We start from the raw sequence: 20,795 nt of genomic DNA, 5'->3' as shown, positions 1-20,795 counted from the left end.
TGAGTGTCAGTGGCTTAATGTGCATCCACTACAGCTGATGTCATTCCCAGCCTCTTACCTGTAAACCCAGTAAGACAAAGACCATGTCGGAGTTTGTGTTAAACATCACAGACCTCTGTGCTGATATCATAAGAAATAAATGATCTTCTTCGCTCACCAACAGCTGATTTAAATAAAGTATGTTGGCATTTTAAATCAGCAAGTGAAGCTCATTTATTACCTACTTTGCCTTCTTATGCAGGCGCTCATGTGTTGCTTGTGAAACATCCAGAAGGGGGCAGGCTGACACTAGTGACTGACTGGTCTTCTTCCACATGGGTATGTAAGGTTTTACATATCAGGATATAATAAACATCATGTGGTTCTTAGCGGGCCTTAAAATGAGGGTGAGTGGCATCCAAGTGCTGCTAATCAACTGCATTTGATAAACTGATTAAGGTGGAAAAATATCATCAATGACCTTAAGGAAGCTGTCTGGCTCATCTACAGAAGACCTTTTCCAAACATTCTGAACAGAAAGAGATTATTCAGGAGCGGTGAACATTAAAGCTTGTTGCCAACCTTCCCAGCAGTGGATGTCTCGGTGAATTCACCCCAAGGTCAGACCAGCCAGTGCTCAGAGAAACTACAAAAAACCCAAGACTCTACAGGCCTCAGTTATGTTAAATGTTAGATTTCATGACAGTACAGTTAGAAAGAGACTGAACATGTATGGTCTGATTTGAAAGGTTTCCAGGAAAAAGCCTCTTTTCTCTAAAAAGAACATGGCAGCGCAGCTTAGGTTTGCAAAGTTGCATCCGAACAAACCCTAAGACTTCTGAATCTTCTCAATGCTTGGCGATAATGCACAGAGTCGTGTTTGCAAAGAAACAAACATGCCATATCAGCACAAACACAGCCACGGGACCTGGACACTGTGCCGTCACTGAGTCGGCCATGATGTCCTCTGTGTACCAAAGTCCAAGGAGCTTGGAAAGAAAAGTGTCTGGACTTCTTTAAGTTTCTTCAAGTTCTCAGATGAAAGGAAGAAACTTAAAGTCCAGATACTTTTCTTTCCAAGCTCCTTAGACTATGATGACCTGGATGACTGAGAACTTTCACAGACACTTTGTATACCAAAGTATTCTAGAGTCAAATGTGTGAGGCCATCTCTCTTAAAGCTAACACTTGGCCGAGCAGCCGTTCTACAGCAGCATGGCTGGAAAAGACAAGAATCAAGGTGTTGCAATGGCACAATCAAAGTCCACACTTTAACCCCGTTAATGTAGCAGGACCTTAAGAGAGCTGTGGATAAACAAATGCTTGCAAACCTCATTGAAGTGAAGCAACACTGTAAAGAAGAGTAGGCCAAAATCCCTCCACAACAATGGGAGAGACTAAAACTTTCAAACTTAACTGACAGAGGAGGTACTTGCTTTTAAATTAAGCGGCTGTTATTAATGATTTAAATTTTTTTTTTTTTTTTAAAGAGCTCGAAATCTCTTGCAAAATTCTTCTCATATAACCTTTTTGTCTCTTCTTTGAACAAGAAACTACACCAATAAAGACATCATGCCTGGAGAGATATGTGACCAGTCAGTTAAAGGTTGCAACTTTCGCTAAAATCTTGTTTTCAGCGTGAACCAAACTGCTTTTGTATTGATACTGAATGAGAAAAACAATTTTGAAGGCCTTTAATTGTGAGTCCAAAGTTGATTTCGTTAGTACTTTAAATCAGTTTGGATTAGAATTTAAAGTGATGCCTGTATCGTTTCTAATTAGCATTTCATGAGTCATTTGCTGCTCAGGTGAGTTATCATTCTGTACAATGCTTCTGCAAGAAAAACCCCTCATCATCAGCTGAAGCTGTGCATCCGGCCTCGCACAGATGAGGACTTCAAATACCCAACGCTGCTCTGAATGACATAAACCAGGTGGATATGCCACATTTCATTCCGCATTAATAAAACACGATGTGAAGAGATGGGATGAAACTATACAGATGAGAACGCGGCTCTGTGGTGGTGATCTCTATTTAATAACTCGGAACCACCAAACGGCTGACTCCTTCCTTCAGGTTGTTTCATTCCCACAGTAACCCCTGCCAAATAGCAATATATCCCTCTGAAATGTCAGCAGTAATTACTCCTGTGCTCTGAGACAACCTCTGAAATGAAATGAAAGGAAGCGGGAAGTGATGGGGCTCTGTCTGTCCCCCCCTCCACCTTTTGTTTGCACATCCCCGACTTTCCTCTACGTCACGCCTATTGAACTGTGCCACCGAACCTCTGCGTCAGAACCCGGGCTCCCCAGATCTGCTGCAGTCAGGGCCAGCTAACAGCAGAACGGTGTCCTCTCATTGGCCGTCTCCTGCTCCTCCGTAACAGTTACGTGGAAGGAGAGAAAGACAAAAGGGTGGGTGAGACTGGCACAGCCACAGAAACAGAAGGTGTGTCAGTGCATCACGGCTGCTAAATGGAAAAAGGCTGAGAGGTTAACTGGACTGTCATGTCTCTAACAAAAAGCTTTCTTTCAGTTGACTATTACTGTGCAAGACACACACGTGCACACTCTGCACACTGATAGATTAAAGCGTGCATGTGCGAGAAGCTCCTTTTGTGGTCATTTCTGTGCAAAAGTTAGTGTTTTGTCCCATCATAAAGAGACTGCTTTGGTAGCACGTGCAAATGTTTTAGGAAATGTAGACAGGTGACTGAGTTGTCTACAATTTGGATGGACCAATATCGGTCGCTGAAGAAAACAGACAGCGTTCCAATATGTGCTGACATTTCTCTGTATAACTGTCAAAATCTGCAGGGGCCAGTGGTATAAAATACAACAGCAGCATGCAGGAGATTCAACAAAACACCAGCATTAACCTGGGAAAGGCTGTAACTCGCCCAGAATCTTTCCTCCATGTTTTTGAGTCACTGAATAAACCGTTTCCTCCAAAATGACAGCACATTTTGACAACATATAACCCGGGGTGATCAAAATGTTTGAGAAGGAATCTGGAAGAGTGCTCCTTCACTGACACCGAGTGTGCTGTCTTTAAACGAGGACATTTCTAAATAAAACTAACCTCTGTCGTGGATCAGAGGGAATACTCTTAAGATGCTGATTTCCACAGCATGTTGCTATATTTAGAAAAAAGAGCACTTATGTTTGCATAAACTGAGAGGAAAAATATTTGCCTTTTTTAAATATTTATGTTTGAATTTTGCTTTTAACTGACAGTTGAGCAGTGATGAGCAGATAGAAAGGGAGGGCAGGCGGAGGCATACAGCAGACGGCCTCAGATCGGGGCTGATCGGCAGCTGGCAGCAGGTTCGCTCCTCGACCAGTGAGCCAAACTGACACCCGAGGAAAAATATCTTTCATCCAATGGTCACAGTTCAATAAATTATAATAAACAGCCCCCTCCACCCACAGCACACACATCCATCCTCTGCACTCTTCTGTATCTTCTATTCTCTTTCCTTCTCCTTACTAAACTGACTAAGTGACCAATTTATTAGGTATACCTTGCAAATACTAGGCTGGACCCCCTTTTCATGTTTTAATGCAGATTTTACAGCTGCACATCCACGATCTGAGTCCCCCACTCCAGCTCAACCCAAAGATGCTCTACTGTGGAGGTCGTTTGAGTACAGCCTCAAACGGCCTCCACAGTAGGAGGAGGCCGTCTCAAACTGGTTTCCTGAACACTGTCGTGTTCAGGAAACCAGTTTGAGATGATTATTTGGAAGCAGCCATCCAAAGATGGTCAGCATCAATACTCAGAGAGGCTGTGATGTTTAAATGAGGCTCAGTTGGTACAAAGAGGCCTAAAGTGTGAAAATCCCAGTAGATCAGCAGCTTCTGAAATCCTCAGACCAGCTCATCTGGCAACAGCAACAATAATACATTCAAAGTCACTTTAATGACCTTTTTTCTCCTTTCTGATGCTCAATTTAAACTTCACCAGATGGATAAATGCATTAACCCTGGAGAACCCATGGGGTCAGAGCCGACCCCATTGGTTTACTAGGGAAACCATGGGGTCCTGCCATGTGGTTAACTGATCAGATATTAACATTAATAATGAGTTCAACAGGTGTACCTAATTGGGCTTCCTCCTGGATGGGTAGCTGCTGTTCACCTGAGCAGACCCCGCAATGTTTCGCTGTAAACCAGCTGTTGAGGTGCCGTTGCAGTAATGCTGTATGAATATGTTTTACGAGACTCGCATAAGTGACTCGACTTTGAAGACTAGATGGACTCCACTCTGCACTCACACTTAAATAATAAACAATGCCAACATATTTTGGAGAGGAGAACTATTCAGCAGATTGAAATATTACCCACTTATTCCTTCCAGACTTCGTTTGTGCCAGAATGTCCTAAAATGAGAGAAGTGAAAGATTCTTTTTATTCCACGTACACAAGTAACAGACAGTTTTCATAAACAGTTTAGGGGGCACGCCTTGTCCTCTTCCTGCCTGTAGAAGAGGAGTGAGGATGTGAAAGACAACAGAACACAAGAAGGCACAGAAGATAGTTGTGGTGCACTCTCCAGCTCTTCCTCCCTAAGGAATGCAAAGAATAGCACTGAAGAGGATCTGTGATCAAACTAGAGGGCCTGGATGTCCACTAATCCACAGCACTGTTGTATTGTATGTATGTCCTGTTGTATGTGATATAGTATTGCATAGAGTAGGCAATGCTTTGTTTCGTTTTCACCGAATGTGTTATTTTGGTACTGACAGTTTATGTGTTGGTCTGTTCAGGGCTATGACTGCTGTCCCGTGTGATTGAACAAATGTCATTTTGACACTAGAACTAAAGGTTCAGGGAGAGTTAGTCCCCGTTGCACACTAACTGTAGCTTTTCTGAAGATCCATCTTCAGGGTTGAGACCTTCAAAAACTATGTTTGAAGTCTTGTATTTCTAGCAGCTTTCTCGGTTTAGCCGCTGAAATCAGTCTGCCACGATGAACTCGAGGTGCACCATCTGTATCTTTATGCAGTGCTGAGGGACTGAGAGGTTATTTATACTTAATCTGAAGCCCCAGCAAATTGGGCTTCCTTGTCAGCCGTAACATAACCGCATACACCACACCGCGCTTGAGGCGTAATCTGTCCGCTGTTATAAACTAATTCTGCTGCCAGACTCACACAGCAGATGCAGTGAGAGACCTTCTGAAGGGCCTCCGAGGGACAAGTGTTATTAGCATAAAGGAAGACAGTGATGCAGCTGTGCAAAGATGTGCCATCATTTGATTTTCCACCGCTGACTCTTAACAACCTTGTAGCAGTAATTCAACTGTGTACCGGCTGAGAACAGCAGGCTTTCAGTCATTTATAGAATTTGGGTCAGTAGACCTTCCTGTCTTTAACTTTAGTTAGAAAATATGGTGCACCATAAACCAGTTTCATAAACAAATGAAATCACAAGATTGTACTGGCCTCTCCACGAGTTGCAAATGAGCAATTATAGAATTGTTGATAATTAATGGCTACATTAATGCAGCTGTGACAGTTAATAAGAAAAGCCCCCGTGGTTTGGTATCTTCTTCCAGTCACAATAGCTGAGAAGTCAGAAAATTAGACACCAGTAGCGATTTCCCCAAGAGGTCGTTTAACAGAGTGTGACTTTCAAAATGTGTCCAAAGGCCAAAAGCAGCCAATGGAAATATCCCCTCGCAGCTGATAGTTTGGTACCAACATACATCTATGTGTCACAATGATTTATTGCGCGTTGGGATCTTGTACTAATAACACACACACACACACACACACACACACACACACACACACACACACACACACACACACACACACACACACACACACACACACACACACACAGAGAGAGAGAGAGAACAAACTCAGTTGAGTTAACTGTGTAAAACAGGGATGTCAAACTCATTTTTCAGAGGTTTAACTCCACACTGACTTCCTGCAAAAATCTCAATATAAGAAAAAGGAGGAACTTCAACAGCACATCTCACGTTTTACTTCATGATAGAGACATGTGGCTCTATTTCATGAAGGAAATCTGTCTGCACGACTCTTTGGGGCTTAATTGTTAAAGGTATACCTGTCAAATTACAGAAAAGGTTTTAGTAGCTCACACCACAGACTGTACTGTAACTAAAAAGAAGGCAAAGTTATTGTTAATTCACAATAAGGTCCTATTTTATTAATTATTTTAGCATGAGCATATTGTAAAAAGACAGAAATTTCTATAGTAGATTGTCACAGTCTGGCTGTGTTGCTAAAAAGGACTCAAGTGCAGACCAAAACTATGAAACGTGACGTGGATTAACAGAAAACAAGCAGTTTATTAAGGCTGGCAAAATAAATACAAACAAAGGGCATGGGTGAAACTAAATAATAACCTAAACTGGGTGAACTAAAACTAAAACATGAAAAAACCCGAAACATGGTGAACTGACATGGATACCTGAAGATGCGACGTGACGAGCAGACGACCTGACAAGGAATGACTGAAAACTAAACTAAAACTAAACACAGAACACAGGAACACAGGACTTCTTCAAAATAAAACAGGTAACATAATGAGATGCAGACATGAGAACATGAACTTGACAACACAAGACACACAAACATGAAACACATGAAGGGCAAGGGAGACTTAACAGGGGTTAAAAACACAAGGGGAAACTAATAAGCAAATGAACTTAGATAGCCTAATGAACTTAAACATACCATGAACATCAAAATAAACTAAAACTCAAAACGCTGGGTCAAAAGACCCAGGATCGTGACATAGATAGTGAAAAAAACCCAAACTTTTCTGTCATTTAATGTTTATCTATTACTTTGGTGTACTGTGAAGAATGTTGCAGAGGTATTTCTCATTAGGAAAAGCTGTAAACGTTATGAAAACACAGTTAGAATTCCAAAATGTGCGCCCTCCTTCATATTTTCCATGGAAGTCCAGTGGGCGAGATTGGAGTCTCTAACCTGATTTTTAGGTTTAACACACCTGCTTTGAAAACACTTGATTTAAAATCTTCAGCAGCAAGAGACTCGGAAGTACACGAAACTCCAAAAGCATGTGAAGGCAGCACATCAAGTTGCTAGGTTGGTATCTTAGCAACCCCAGACGCCTGCGGTCTGACTGGACAGTTTGACTGGACTTTTCTGGGGTTTTGAGACAGGTTTTGAGCTAGAACGATGGACGTTTCACTCGAGGCAAAAACCAAACCGCTGGCTACACTGTCAGCCTTCAGCTACGTCACACCGCGAAGAAATGAGCCCAAACAAATGTCCTACTTTAACAACGAAGCGAAGGTAACACTGGTTAGCTAACAGAACCTAGCCAGTTATATTTATTACTGAGTGTTATTTAGGATAACGCTCAGTTATAGTTATAGTTATAGTTTGTATCTATAACTATAACAATTAACAAAATCTCCAGTTAACAAAATTGGGAATATTAACGCGGGTTAATAGATTAAATTGTACCTACTTAAAACTCCTTTCTTAATAAAGTTGCGTTGGTGCTTTTGAACTCCTTTTGAATTATAAACTATATAAAAACGGTTCACCACTCACCCTTTGTATATTTATACATGTATTATGTATTTGCTAGCACTCTTGCGTTCCCCTCTACTATTAACACCTACTTCTCATTGCCCAAAGTGACAAAAAAAAGCATCTCCTTCCACAACAGGAAATACTTTGAATGCTGGACTCTTTCTTCTCCACATTTAGGTCTCAGATGTGTCCATGTATGACCGATTACACAACCATGTTGAGGGTTTTGATATGTGGCTCCCCCGGGATGACAGAAAACACTGGAAAGGAAGAGGACTTGACATAAATAAAGAGGTAATGGTCACGTAATGTAGTGCATACACCTCTTACGGATGCAGAAATACGGGGCATTTAACAAACATTAATTGCATTAAACAACTGCCGCAGACTCCAAGGACAAAAAATATGGAGTTAAAAATGAGAATAATAATTTAAAAATGTTTCATTTTTTTTCTCATTAGAGCATGATGACAGTGTTCTATTTTTCTTCTTCTGTTTCCACTGAATGTAATTGTAAAAATATAGACCTACCAGAGCCAGAAGCACATACTGCCTGACCTTTCTGAAGTCAGAGGTTCCTGGTGTTAACAGAGCTATTGAAAAAGCCCACCCAGAGACACCTTAGTGCCCTCGATAATAATGAGCAGCATGTGTATTTCAGTTTTCCCAAAGACAACAGGGGATAGCTCATACAATTTTGGAGGGCAGCTTTCATTTCTGTCAGTGTGGGACGTAGCAATAAGAAAGAGACTAAATCGAATCTAATCAGAGGAGCAAACCACGATAGTTTCATTAAGTGCAAAAATACCTTTACTTCAACCGTCTTACTGATCAGAACAGTAGCAGGTTTAGTTATCGACCTGAAGCTGTACACTTCAAAGCAACAGATTCACTGGTCTGGTTTTGGGGTTTAAACAGTTAACAGTTAGTTGTTGTTATAGCATTGTTATCTAATGGACACACCCTAGATGTGATGTTTTTAATAGCAAAGAGCCACAATTTTACTTAATTTGCATCTTGTAATAAAAGGTGGAAATATAGCTGTATTATAGGAAATAGTTATATTGAGGTGATAAAGCTGTCCTGGTAGCAGCAGCTCAGAAATATGTTATACAAGGTGTTCAGCTGTATGTCCAGTGAGTGGTGAAGTGTGTGGTCACTAACCACAGCTACAGTCATTTTTTTCAATGAATTCTGTCTTAACTGATGGAGAAATCCATAAACTGTGTCTGCAGCAGCTGATGGAGGAATCCATTAGCTACATCTGTAACAGCTCTGGCGTGCTGATTCAAACAGCAACAGGAATGATGAATCCTTTCAGCAAGTAATACGGACACGTTCCAACAGCTAGCAGTTCAGTATTCATGCCACAGACACATTCCTTCTGTGCAACGCCTCCACATTTCTTTTTACCGCTCAAATTAATGTCTCTGTTCACCTGAAAATCAGGTACAGTTACACTGTGGTCCTTATGAAATGTAAGACACAAAACCAGCTATGTGTGTAACAATTAGCAAGAAAAAAAAAATCAACTTCAGCAGGAGATAATGTTGTTTAAAAAAAGGCTGCCTGGTGCCAGAAAAAAAATAACTAAATCTAAATGATCAGTGATGGGGTTATTTTATATGTATATGTATATCTGTGTGTGTGTGTGTGTGTGACATTACCTCAATGTAACTTTGTCATATGAACATAATTGCTGTGGAAACCTCCTGCTTCATGTTTCCCTAAACTTCCTCTTTTTAAAATATGCAATTTTGTGGAAAGAGAAGTCCAACACATGCATCACAGCTAGCGCAGCTTTAACACTTCTTCCATGTGGCCATGCTGCTCCCTTCCAGGAGAGGTCCAGAACTGTGCCGGTGCTGTCCTCGTCAGAGTATGGCCGTCGTCCCGCTCCCACACTCTACTTCACAGAGAGGCAGTATGCGCGTGTAGCCTGCATTAAATCTGAAATCTACATGAAAAATGGGATCTTATGGAGTGTGGAAGAAGGATACGGATCAGTGAGACCTTCTTAAAAGTCTGACGTATCAGTGCATGAAGGCGTTTTTTTCTCACTGTGGAAACTCTAATAATAAACAATGTTGTGCTCTGTAGATTGTTTAGTAAAAGAATGCAAGTGTAAACATTTAACCCACTGACATAACTGTTGACTGTAGTAGCAAGACAGATTTTTATTCTTAATGACTAGAAAAGACCTTTATTTTCTACGAAAGTCCACCTACATTTTCTTCTTCAATCAGCATGAATATAATGTTTCAGTCGAGACTGAAGTGAATCATAACGTATTTCCCAGATTTAGTAGGTGAATTCTCTGTATGGCTCAAAGATTAGATTTTGTTTTCTGACTGCCTTCTTGTGTGATGTTTGTTTTTACACTCTGGGTGTCAGGAATAATGTGAATTTTTGTAATGGGATTTTGTATGGAGCAAATTTGAAAGGTTGAAGCCAGCGTTGGAGTAGCTGGCCAGTTTCTCTCAGGTACTGATCATTTGAACAACCCATTCTTTTTAAATTAGCTTCTACATCAGTGTATGCTGCACTCCCTGCATTTGATCTGTTTTTTTCTTACTGTTTTTTTTTAGTTCACCTCGCCTTACATAAATGCATTTTTTTTACCTCACTAACCTCCTCGGTTCACTAAGTTCTCAGATTCTTTTTGTGTATAAATACTAAACCCACGCAACAGAGATCAGCCTCCTACACGATAAGATTATTTTTGAGTGCAGACAGCTCTCATTTGCTTCTGCCTTTGTACTGTGGCTGAAATAGAGCTCTTATTCTTAGAAACTTGACAAGATTTAAATGTATGTGGTGCTAGAACTGCAGTGATGTTAGGGAGCTGTTAGAGGAGTTGGTGTTTCAAGGTTACAGTGACAAGAAATACCCCGCCCCATAATATTTCCTGGTGTTAGTCCAATTTATGAAGTCCAAAGTCTATTAGCCATCTACCACAACTCTACCAGGCTCTTGTCCGTATTATGTCTTTTGTCCTGTCTGTCTCCCCCAACCTCAAACAGTCCATAGCTGCCCCTTTCTGAGCCTGGTTCTGCTGCATGTTTCTTCCCGTTAAAAGGAAGTTATTCCTTCCCACTGTCACCAAGTGCTTGTTCATAGGGAGTGGTCTGATTGTTGGGGTTTTCACTATTATTTTAGGGTCTTAACCTGGCAATACAGGCTGATACAAGTGTTGTGATTTAATGCAGTATAAATACAATTAAATTGAAATGAATTAAAATGAACTTCATGCTTTCATCTGTTGACAGTCTTTATGGACATGCTCACTTGCTTTTCCAGCAGCACTCAGCACACCTGCCCACAGCACTTAGAGTACTACCGAATGGTTTTACTGTCCATGTTATTACTGTACATGATTGACCAGTCAACTCACCTGATCTGTACCTCACACTGTGGTGTATTATTAAACTACTACAAAAGGAAGACAGGAAACAGACGAGGTGAAGGCTATGATCAAGAACATTTTAGCTGTGCCATAAGCCATAAGAGCGCTGCATTGATCCTGGAATTAATGATAAACGAGCCTCAACCAAGCACTGAGTGTAGAAATATATATATTTTTCAGAAGTTGGTCATTTCTATATTGTAAAGCAGTTTTGATTTTCATCTATTGTGTATTGAATTTCTAAATCTCAGGAGCCATAAACCACAATGATATTTTCTAAAAGATTTAAAATCTTTGCAATCGTGAGCAATGAATATAGAGTATATGAACGGTTACCTTTTTATGAACCTGTACATATATAGTACATATATTTATAGCAAAAGATGCTCAAAATAAACATGAACAGATGTTCAAATAATCACTATCAAGCTTGTAATGACATTGAGATTAGCTGTTGGTTATCAGGGTTTTGACTCTTGGCTCTGTGCCATGTCAAAGAGGTAAAAAGTTCCTAATATATGTAAGTTGAAACCTTCTGTTTATGAGGGGCAGCCAATCAAGAGAAAGCTAGCTCAAAGGAAGGTGAATGGCAGAGTGAAATACTGAGCTTCACCATAGCTCTGAGCAGGTAAACACTCTAAGGGTTATTTTGAACTGTGATTCAAGCAGCGTAAGACTAAAGATACAGAACTGGAAATGAGCATCACAACTTTAAAGCTAATGAAACTAATGAGCTACTGACTCCAGTGAATACTTCGTGTGTTTACAGTGTGACAGATCTTTTATCGTGCTCTTCTGTTTAGAGCACTAAACCAAAGACAGACAAAGCACGTCAGTTTATATACAAATGTTTAATGAATAACAAAAGAATGGCAGTGGACATTTACACACATGCGGTTGGTTTGGTTCCAGATGGATTATAAAAAAGAAACCTCTACTTTTGAGCCCGCGCCTGAGTCCACCTGCTCGAGTGGGACACAAACGCGGCTCTGTAGTTATAAATACAAATCACAGGTTCTGGCAAACTAACCATCACGCTGGCATTTTGTTGGCAACAATAGCTCTAAATGACAATAAACTATTGTAACATCCATTTGCAATAAAATGGAACAAACCGGCTCACATTGCCAACCAAGCGTAGATAGGGAAAAAACAAAAAACAAAAAACCACAGCTCGGCAGGCGGCTCAGTTTGCTCGAGTGTAAGGCTCTGAAGCACAGCAACACTGGCATGGGTAATTAGCTCCACACCGCTACTATTGTACAGACGGGTGACTGCGGTCCTTGAGAGCTGCACTAATTTAGCAAACCTCCCTTTGAGTCAGGCACTCCTTTAGACAGTCAAGTGACCCCTCAGAGTGAAGTCCTTGTTACACTTGAGATGTGAAAACCATCTTAAGTGCAGCCTTGAAGGACTGCGGCGGTGCACCTTGGCTCCAGCTTACACTGTGCTGCTAAGGACAAAAGTGGTTCTTTACAATCATCTATCCGTCGTGCTGCTGGCTTCTGGTAATGGGTTTTACTTAACAGAGAATGACAAATCACTTCTACGGCCACTTTGTGTGCGCAATTGTGTCGTCAAGTCTATTTGTTCGGTTAGCGTGGCGTGCTCAAGGCATCACGGTCCCTTGTGACAGAGATCTGGTCATCTCTGTGTGAACAAAGTAGGTCTTCAGCTCTCCTTTACCCTTCACATTGATGATGCCGCGACATGAACACATGTACCCTAATTTTGTTAAGATTTCACGTGTCTCCTCTGTTACCTGCACAGAAGGACGAGATGTGATTAAAAAAAAAAAAATTCAATAAAATTTGGCAAGAAATACAAGAGTGCTTTGGAAGACATCCCACCTGTATTTTTCCCAGTAACCCAGTGGTTTCCATCCTACTGGCCACATTCACACTGTTTCCCCAGATGTCATACTGAGGCTTCTGGGCCCCAATTACTCCTGCAATCACTGGCCCATGGTTTATGCCTTACAAATAGACAAAGCAGTTAACATTTCAGAATGATTACACACCTTTATGTAAAGTGAAATCTGTGCCGTGTTCATGCTACGAGGAAGAGCTCTCACCGATCCGCAGTCTGAAGTCATTAAAAGAGTGCTTGTTGATGACATCCAGCTTCCCAACGAGAGCAAATGCAAACTCCACCATTGTGCCAATGTGCATGTACTGTCTGTCGTGTTCCTGAGGGTAATGAAGAGAAAACAGTCACAGGGGACACTAGTGCGAGATTGTGACTGTTTATGTTTTTAAAGTGATAGTAGCTTGGTTTTACACTGGGCAGTAAACGCTTTGGAGATGAAGTTTACAGCAGCACAGCTGGATAGCAACAGAAACAGGTTGCTAAGCCGGTTACGGTTGGGCCATAATAAAATGTTAAATTTATAGTTTATTACACCTAGCCAGCATTTCCTACATGAAAATACTTCCAAATCTCAATGCTCTTACAAGATGTTCCCCTTATTTGTTGTCGCATAGCTTAACTGAGTAATATTTCTGCCTCGCAAGGGTTAAGGCTTTTAATTTAATTGTCTAATTTAATAACTACGCATATCCCTAGTATCTGGGGAATACTTGTCTCTGTAACACCACAAAAAGGGGTTAGGAGTAAGCTAGTTTCCCAAACTTGCTGCTTAATGAGTTAATGCTAAAATCCTCAAAACCTTTTCATGCCCAGATGTAAGGCAAAGCATTTAAAGAAGATAAATCCTGGTTCTCTACACAGAACAAATGATCTAGCCAGGGCTGTGACTGATCTGCTCTCATTCCATTTTCATTTATAATACTGGAACAAAAACACTTGATTCAAAACAAAGCTAATCCCCCCATGTTATTTACTGATGTCATGTACAGTATTGTGCGATCAAGTGTTTTGTTTTTTTTTTAGCTTTACATGCTTCTTTATCAGCAAGCTGGAAACATTAAAAAGTGACAGAGTTGGCAACAGCTGATACAATCAGCCTGCAGCAGTCCAGCAAATCAGCCATCAAAGAGACGCCTGCTTCTGTCTGCCCCTGTGTGAAATCAGCTACGCATTGTTATAAAAATTACCAAGGATTCTGAGTGCAGAGCGCTCTTATCCCTGCAGACTACATTATGTGCTCTGCTAGAAGATGCAGGTGCAGCAACAGTGACTGGGGGGTTTGGGTGGCTGGTGGGGGCTTTGCAAATGTCAATTAAGCACATTTCCACCAATCAGGAAGGTTTTTTTTCTTTTAAACAAAGCACAGTGCTGCCACATTTCTGAACGATGATCTAATTTGCTTACACTGATGTATTCAAAGTGCAGTAATGAATCACTGGTGCTTGAATGATATGCAGATTGTCTGGAGCAGCAGTAAACACTGTGTGGCTCTTTGTGAATGCAGACGTGTGTAGAAACTTGCCTGTGCACAATCTGGTCCTGGCGTCACGTTGAGTCCAGTCGCAGCCATGTAGGTAGAACCGATGGTCTTAATCTTCTCCACTCCGCTGAATTTTGGCTTGGACAGCAGCTGCGGGCGCAGGAGGAAAAGAGCCCATTATATTACATCTACAAGAAGCAGGAAATAGCGGTGGCTTTCAGCCAAACGCTGGCATTTTCTTCTGCTTTCCCTGCTACTTTAGAGCATAATAACCAAGTGTGATTGCTTCTCAAAAAAAAGCAGCAGGGGAAGGTTATTTTTTTCTTTTTCGTTTTTTCCTTTTTCCATTGTGACTGAGACAGCAAGGGTTATCAATATGAGAGGAGTTTACCTCATCAAAGTCTGCTATGATCTCGTTGAGAAGACGGAGACACTCCAGTCCCTCCTTATTGACATCAGACTCAGTATAAAACTCTTTGAAGTCTGGGATGGAGGCGAACATCACACACACCGACTCGTATGACTGATGATAAAGGTCCTGGTAACGAGCGAGAAGAAGATAACGGCTCTATGGGTTGTATTGATCTGGCACAGGTGAAGGAAATCTATGAGCTGAATAGCTCGTGCTGAACAATGACACCGACTCTTTAAATAAATACGAAGAAGCTTTAATCATGTCTGCGGGGGGACTCTGGGTGTTTGCAGGAGCAAAATAGTAACAGCGTTCATTACAAGACAGACAGAAGTAAGAGCAGAGCAACTGAGGTGAAGCACGGGAACGGAAAGTATGTTAAGCAAGTAGGCCACGTCTAATACAGCGTCTGTGGAAAGAGTGAAATAACAGAAATCAAAAGGGAATGTGTTTATTAAACTTCACTGGGAAAGAAAATGATTTGAACAATATGTGACAGATAAGGAATATCATTATAAAGGATATGTGTTAACAGCACATATAAAATATGCAGTTTTTATCATGTATTTTTCAGTCAGTACCACGATAGTCAAAAGAAGATTATTTCCATCTGCACTGATTTATGCTTGGTGGTGTGTGCTATTCTAGTAGATTATCATGAAGATGCCAACCACGAAACAGAGGAAACATTAGTGACGACAGATATGACCCTAATTAAGTCAAATATAGCATTAGGAGGTAATTTATTTTATTTTTGATATTTTTTTGATTTATTGATTAGCATTCAAATATCTCAGTGAATACAGAATAAAGATTACCACAAAGCAAGAAAGCGCGAGACAAGGGTAGACAAAGGTATTGGCTGAAGCATATGCTTATTACGCCAACCCTTTTAACAAAAGATCATTTAGCATGCAGCTCCTGTACACAGGGCTCGAAGCAAAGCTTAAAACAAAGCAAAAACAAACAAACAAACAAACAAACAAAAACTTTCCACCTTAGATAAGTAACTACATCAAAGCAAAACAACCAAGAGTTCCAGTATTATTATTTTTGCTCTTTTCATTCTTGATTTATATATTTTTCTAATACTTTATTTTTAAACTTGTTTTTAAACAAGGAAAATGAACTCCACCTTTTTAAATCACTGTCATAACTATTCCACAAGTTATCTCCTCTAACAGAAACACATCTCTGCTTTATGTTTGTCCCAGGTGGAGGTGGGTAATCAGGTGGAGGTGGGTTGCAAAGTGGCTTGCAGGTGCACAGCATTGGTGGGAAGACTATGAAAGCGTAGACCTCATTCACAGAGGATTCGAGACCAACCACTGGTTGCTGGGAGAAAATATAACCTTCCTGACCAGTTGGCAAGTGGTTGCTGGCTGTCACAGGTTGATATCGGTCACAATGTGGTGCTGCACTGAAAACCTCCTTGCGATGACTTCTGTTGCCAGCAGATTGCCATCATCACCTCTAGCTTGTATGGAAGATGCCAACTTGTTTGCAAAAAAACTACTGAAACTTAAAAAAGTGGAATGCAAAATGGGAACAAGGAATGTTCACCTTCAGAGTAAAAGTTGCATCTTACTGCTGCAAGGTTTAGGTGAACAGTTCCCATTTCCATATATTAGCCGTGGCCAGTTTCACATAGCGACAGCCAGAAACCTTCCACAACTACCCACCAACCGACTGGGCCATACTTAGTTTTCCCTAGCAACAAGTGTTTCCCAAACAGTCTCTGACTGGTCTCTAGGCCTGTGAGATGGGGGCCTATGTGAAATTTGCTCATTGGGTCTTTAGAAGGGTATCAGCTGTATCTATGGTGATGGGGCGGACATCAGGATCAACGTATCTTCTGGGATAACGGCTGAGCTACCTGAACTACCTCTTTACACAATTAGTTTGATATTTTGTATTTTTCTGCATGGTATATATGAAATAAAAACAACTATATTAGCTTAAGCAAGAAGATTTAAAACAGCGGGAAACAGGTTCTTTTCTAAGTACTAAATCTCATTTCAGTACTTAATATTTCTGGGAAGCCAGTGTTTTTTGGCCCAATTCAGTAATTTCCTGGGGAAACTGCTGATTTCAGAACATAACACTCACAATGTGCTATTCTTTACTCTTTTCTTTTCTTTTTTTTTTATTAAAGCCTTTCACCTCCTGAAAAAAGGGTCGGGAAAAGAACAAATGACGCAGGGATGTTACTCGAGGTGAAAAGATGGGTGCATTAAATCTCATTCTCATTTATTGAGTCATAACTCATTCGAGTCTCAGCACACAGTAATGTGTATCCTAATTTTAGGTTCACTGCTGGTTATTGTAATTAAATGTCCATAAATCTGCTAAAAAACTGCGGAAGGCTTTACCTTCTATAGTACTAGTGCTAAAAATGGGTACACTTGAACAGGAATGCATAACAATACAGCACTCTACCTCATTTTTCCAGTTTCTCCCCAGGAAGTGTTCAGCCACGTGAGCTGGTAGGACGTTCTCCAGCAGAACCCGGTTGAGGTTCTCCATGGTTTCGATCTCCTCACACTCCCTCTTGAACTTATCCCTCCACAGGAAGTCTAACCTACAGTAATATTCATTCTGTTACAGGAGGACACAGAGTAAAGAGACACCAGCGTCATTCACACCCAGCACTCTCTCAGTAGAAACTTGAACCAAAAACAGGGGAAAAAAACAACTAATACACAGAGAAGAAAGCGAATTTTAAATTAGAGTTAATTGCAAATATTCATTTTTTATAACACAAATCTAATCACAGACAGGATGCTGTAAAAACATCTTCCATATATTCGTCCACGATATGGGAGCATTTCTCAGCGACCGGCTGCCCGTATCCCATTCTAATCATCGCCACTGAACGGAAACTTCATAGGCTATCTCGAGCAACCTCACCGACTGAAACTAAAGGGCATGCTTGGTATTCATAGAAAATTAAAGCTCCAATAATACAACAATGAAACAATGCGTGAAGCTCCGCTATGATGGCTCAAGGAAATCGAGAACAGACAGGGCTGTTTTGCATAAAAGATAGCCACTGCTTTTTTTTGTTTTTTCTGCTCTTTGCTTTTTCAAGCTTGAGGTAGTTTTGAACCGTCTAAATATGTCAGGAAGATTCATATAGGGAGGTCAAAACATCCCAGGAGTGTGTGTGTGTGCATCAGGCAGCATCCCCTGAACGCACCATCATTATGCTCTCATGTATGTGAACGCTGCAGGCTTCTTGTGGGCTGGCCCCTACGGTGTGTGTTTGCGTGTGCGTGGGAGCATTTTTAGTGTCCTTCGAGATGTACTTCATGTGTGTGGTTCGTAGTCTGGATGATGTATGTGTGCACTAAATAAGTTTCCCCTGAGATTAAAGTATGATGCCTATTTAGAAGACTAACAGCGCTGAGATCTTGCGCTATAGTGTTGATAGCCTGAGGCTGAAATGCAAATACAGAGGAGCTTCTTGCCCTCTGAGGACAGCAAGTCTGAACCACTTGTCACGGCGAGTGAGAAGAGCCGTGTGAAAAAAGGAAAAAGAGAAGAACTGTGACACCACTTGTTCGTGCACATGTATATATGCGCCTATGCACAGTATGAGTATGTGCAGTTTTGTGGCACAATAAATTCCAGTACCTCTTTTAGGCTGAAAAAGTAGGCCGAAAGAAGTAGCGCTTATATCAGATGCTGTTTAGAAACCAGCTAAAAAGCCTGTAAATGAGTTTTGCTCCATTGCGCAGCTGTTCTTCAGGGATGAATTACAGATGCCTTGTTTACAGTAACCTGCTTTCCCCTCTCTTTGACTAAATGCCTGGGAAAAGCCTCATTAGAGCTAAAGATGAAGAATTTGTAAGGCAAATTTCTTAATAGCAGCCTAAAGCATATACAGCCAACTCCAGTGGAAAATGTGGGCTCGAAAGACCTTTTGACCTGTTTTAGAAATGATATTTCTCAATAACCCAAAAGCATTGTTAAAAAAAAAAAAAACCCAATTACCTCATGATCTGTACGTGACAAAGAGTTTCACTCAGCAAAGTTGTGTTTCCATAACAAAGTCCCCCCTCTTTTCTGCTGAGAGTGACCCAGAATGAGAACAACACAGGGAGCTAGTTTGGACCAACTGTGCCTCTCAGAGGAGCCCCAGTTTGGGTACTAAAGCTCTTGTGGCTGTCCTTCTGTCCCGAACATCAGCTTTGAGGTCAGAGATGATGGATGGTATACCTCACAAAAAAAAAAAGAAGATAAAACACAAACACCCAATGTGTGTCAGATGAGTTTGGGTCTTATGAAGTGAGGATGGTGGGCACAGAGGAGATGGAGGCAGTGGGCCAAACTGGCAGATCTAATGCTCCAAAGATATTTTGATCTTTCTTTATAATGAGCCAAGTCCTCCAACACTGTTTAACTGTCTTTCATCTGTTCCAGAATAATTTCTACAAAGTCATAAAAGTCGTTCCAGAACGACCGGGGCTAAATTTCCCAAAAACATCTCTGCTCCACTGAGTCAGTCGCTGATTCTGCGATTGTGCTGAATGACCTGAAAAGAATCGTAGCGTTCAAAGGGAAAAAATTACACGAGACCACTTTGAGGAAGCTGCTCACCTGCCTGGCTAAGACCAGTAGCGTAATGAAGAAGATGAACAGAGATACAGAACCCATGGTCTTTAGATCCTTTAGGACTCCCGGTCTGTAAGGAGAGGAAAATGCTATAACAACATTCAGCATTTTATTCTGAAAATTCAAAAGCTTAATGCTCTCACACACAAACTGTGGTTTACATTATTCCATCACACATACACTCCATCCTACTGCTGGAAACAGCTACTGGTAAACCAGGTTTGTGCATGAATCCACATGAAAGCCCATAAAATGCAATTTTTCCTCCTGCTTCAGTAACATTTGGTAAAAGTATGGATACCGACTGTTATTTTAGAAATCACTGAGCCCCTTTTAAACTAAGGCCATAAATAAATAAGTTTTAACATATATACATAAACAGTATATTGCCAAATGTATTAAGTTATCTGCCTTCATATGAACTTGAATGACATCCCATTCTTCATTCATAGTTTAAGATGATGTCAGCCCACCCTTGTAGCTATAATGGCTTCCACTCTTTTCGGAATGCTTTCCTAAAGGTTTTAGGAGTGTGTCTATGGGATTTTTTGACCACTTCCTGAAGTGCATTTGTGAGGTCGGACGCTGATATTGGACCTTGGTCCTGGCTCAAAGACTCTGCTCTAATTCTACCCAAAGATGTTCTGTCAGGTTGAGGTCAGGGCTCTGTGCAGGCCGGTCAAGTACATCCACAACAAACTCGCTCATCCCTGTTGTGTTGTAACAGGAAGCGGCCAGCTCCAAACCGTTTCAAGAGTTTCTTTCATAGAACTAAGGGTCCCAGTCCAACTCCTGAAAAACGAACCCCCACCATAATCCCTTTTCCAGCAAACTTTACGCTTTATGCCGTTTTCCTGGCAACCGCCAAACCCACTGGATATCCAGATGAAGAAGTGCGATTCGTCAATCTGGAGAACATGTCTTTACTGCTCTAGAGCCCCGTGGCAGTGTGCTTTACACCATTGCATCTGACACTTTGCATTGCACTTGGAGGTGTAAGGCTTGGATGCAGCTGCTCGGCCATGGAAGCCTATTCCTTGAAACTCTCTATGCACTGTTCTTGATCAAATCTGAAGCCCATTTGGAGGTCTGTAGCAATTGGCTCTGCAGAAAGTTGGGGACTTCTCTGGACTATGCACCTCAGCATCTATTGACCCGAATCTGATTTTACGTGGCATATCACTTCATAGCTGAGTTACTGTTGTTCCCACTCACTTCCACTTTGTTATAATCCCACTAACAGTTGACTGTGGAATACTTAGTAGTGCGGAAATTTCACGACTGCTTAGGTGGCATCCTATCAATGTACCACACCGGCAACACATTCTTTCACAAATGTTTGCAGGAGCATTTTTTCCCTTGCTTTTATATAATTGTGGCCATAGAAGTGATTTAGATAGGTGGTGAGTGAATACCTTTGGCAATATTGGCCTAGACACAGGGTTTGTGACATTGCTTCATCTGTGTCTATGATACAACATGCAT

The 20,795-nt window shown here is 41.1% G+C and overlaps 2 protein-coding genes across 2 annotated transcripts in view; one reads left to right on the top strand and one right to left on the bottom strand.

The window, feature by feature from the left end:
• Positions 1-6,982: 6,982 nt before the first annotated feature.
• On the top strand, positions 6,983-10,782 carry cfap90 (cilia and flagella associated protein 90). The gene is made up of 3 exons (XM_026155645.1): positions 6,983-7,280; positions 7,704-7,820; positions 9,368-10,782. Exons 1-3 carry the CDS (start codon positions 7,164-7,166, stop codon positions 9,545-9,547), a joined length of 414 nt encoding a protein of 137 aa, XP_026011430.1. The 5' UTR covers positions 6,983-7,163; the 3' UTR covers positions 9,548-10,782.
• A 982-nt stretch (positions 10,783-11,764) lies between these two features.
• The window catches only part of adcy2b (adenylate cyclase 2b (brain)), a 73,137-nt gene continuing 64,106 nt past the window's right edge, over positions 11,765-20,795 (bottom strand). The window contains exons 19-25 of the mRNA XM_026155644.1: positions 19,296-19,380; positions 17,133-17,291; positions 14,673-14,819; positions 14,324-14,431; positions 13,007-13,121; positions 12,783-12,907; positions 11,765-12,694 (exon numbers count right to left, since the gene is read on the bottom strand). Coding sequence (XP_026011429.1) covers positions 12,542-12,694; positions 12,783-12,907; positions 13,007-13,121; positions 14,324-14,431; positions 14,673-14,819; positions 17,133-17,291; positions 19,296-19,380 — 892 coding nt within the window. The 3' untranslated portion in view covers positions 11,765-12,541. The remainder of the gene's footprint in view (positions 12,695-12,782; positions 12,908-13,006; positions 13,122-14,323; positions 14,432-14,672; positions 14,820-17,132; positions 17,292-19,295; positions 19,381-20,795) is intronic.

The sequence above is a fragment of the Astatotilapia calliptera genome, chromosome 22 (genome assembly GCF_900246225.1).
Source record: "Astatotilapia calliptera chromosome 22, fAstCal1.2, whole genome shotgun sequence".
Taxonomy (NCBI): domain Eukaryota; kingdom Metazoa; phylum Chordata; class Actinopteri; order Cichliformes; family Cichlidae; genus Astatotilapia; species Astatotilapia calliptera.
The sequence above is the reverse complement of the archived record's forward strand: the minus strand, read 5'-3'. Positions and strand labels throughout refer to the sequence as shown.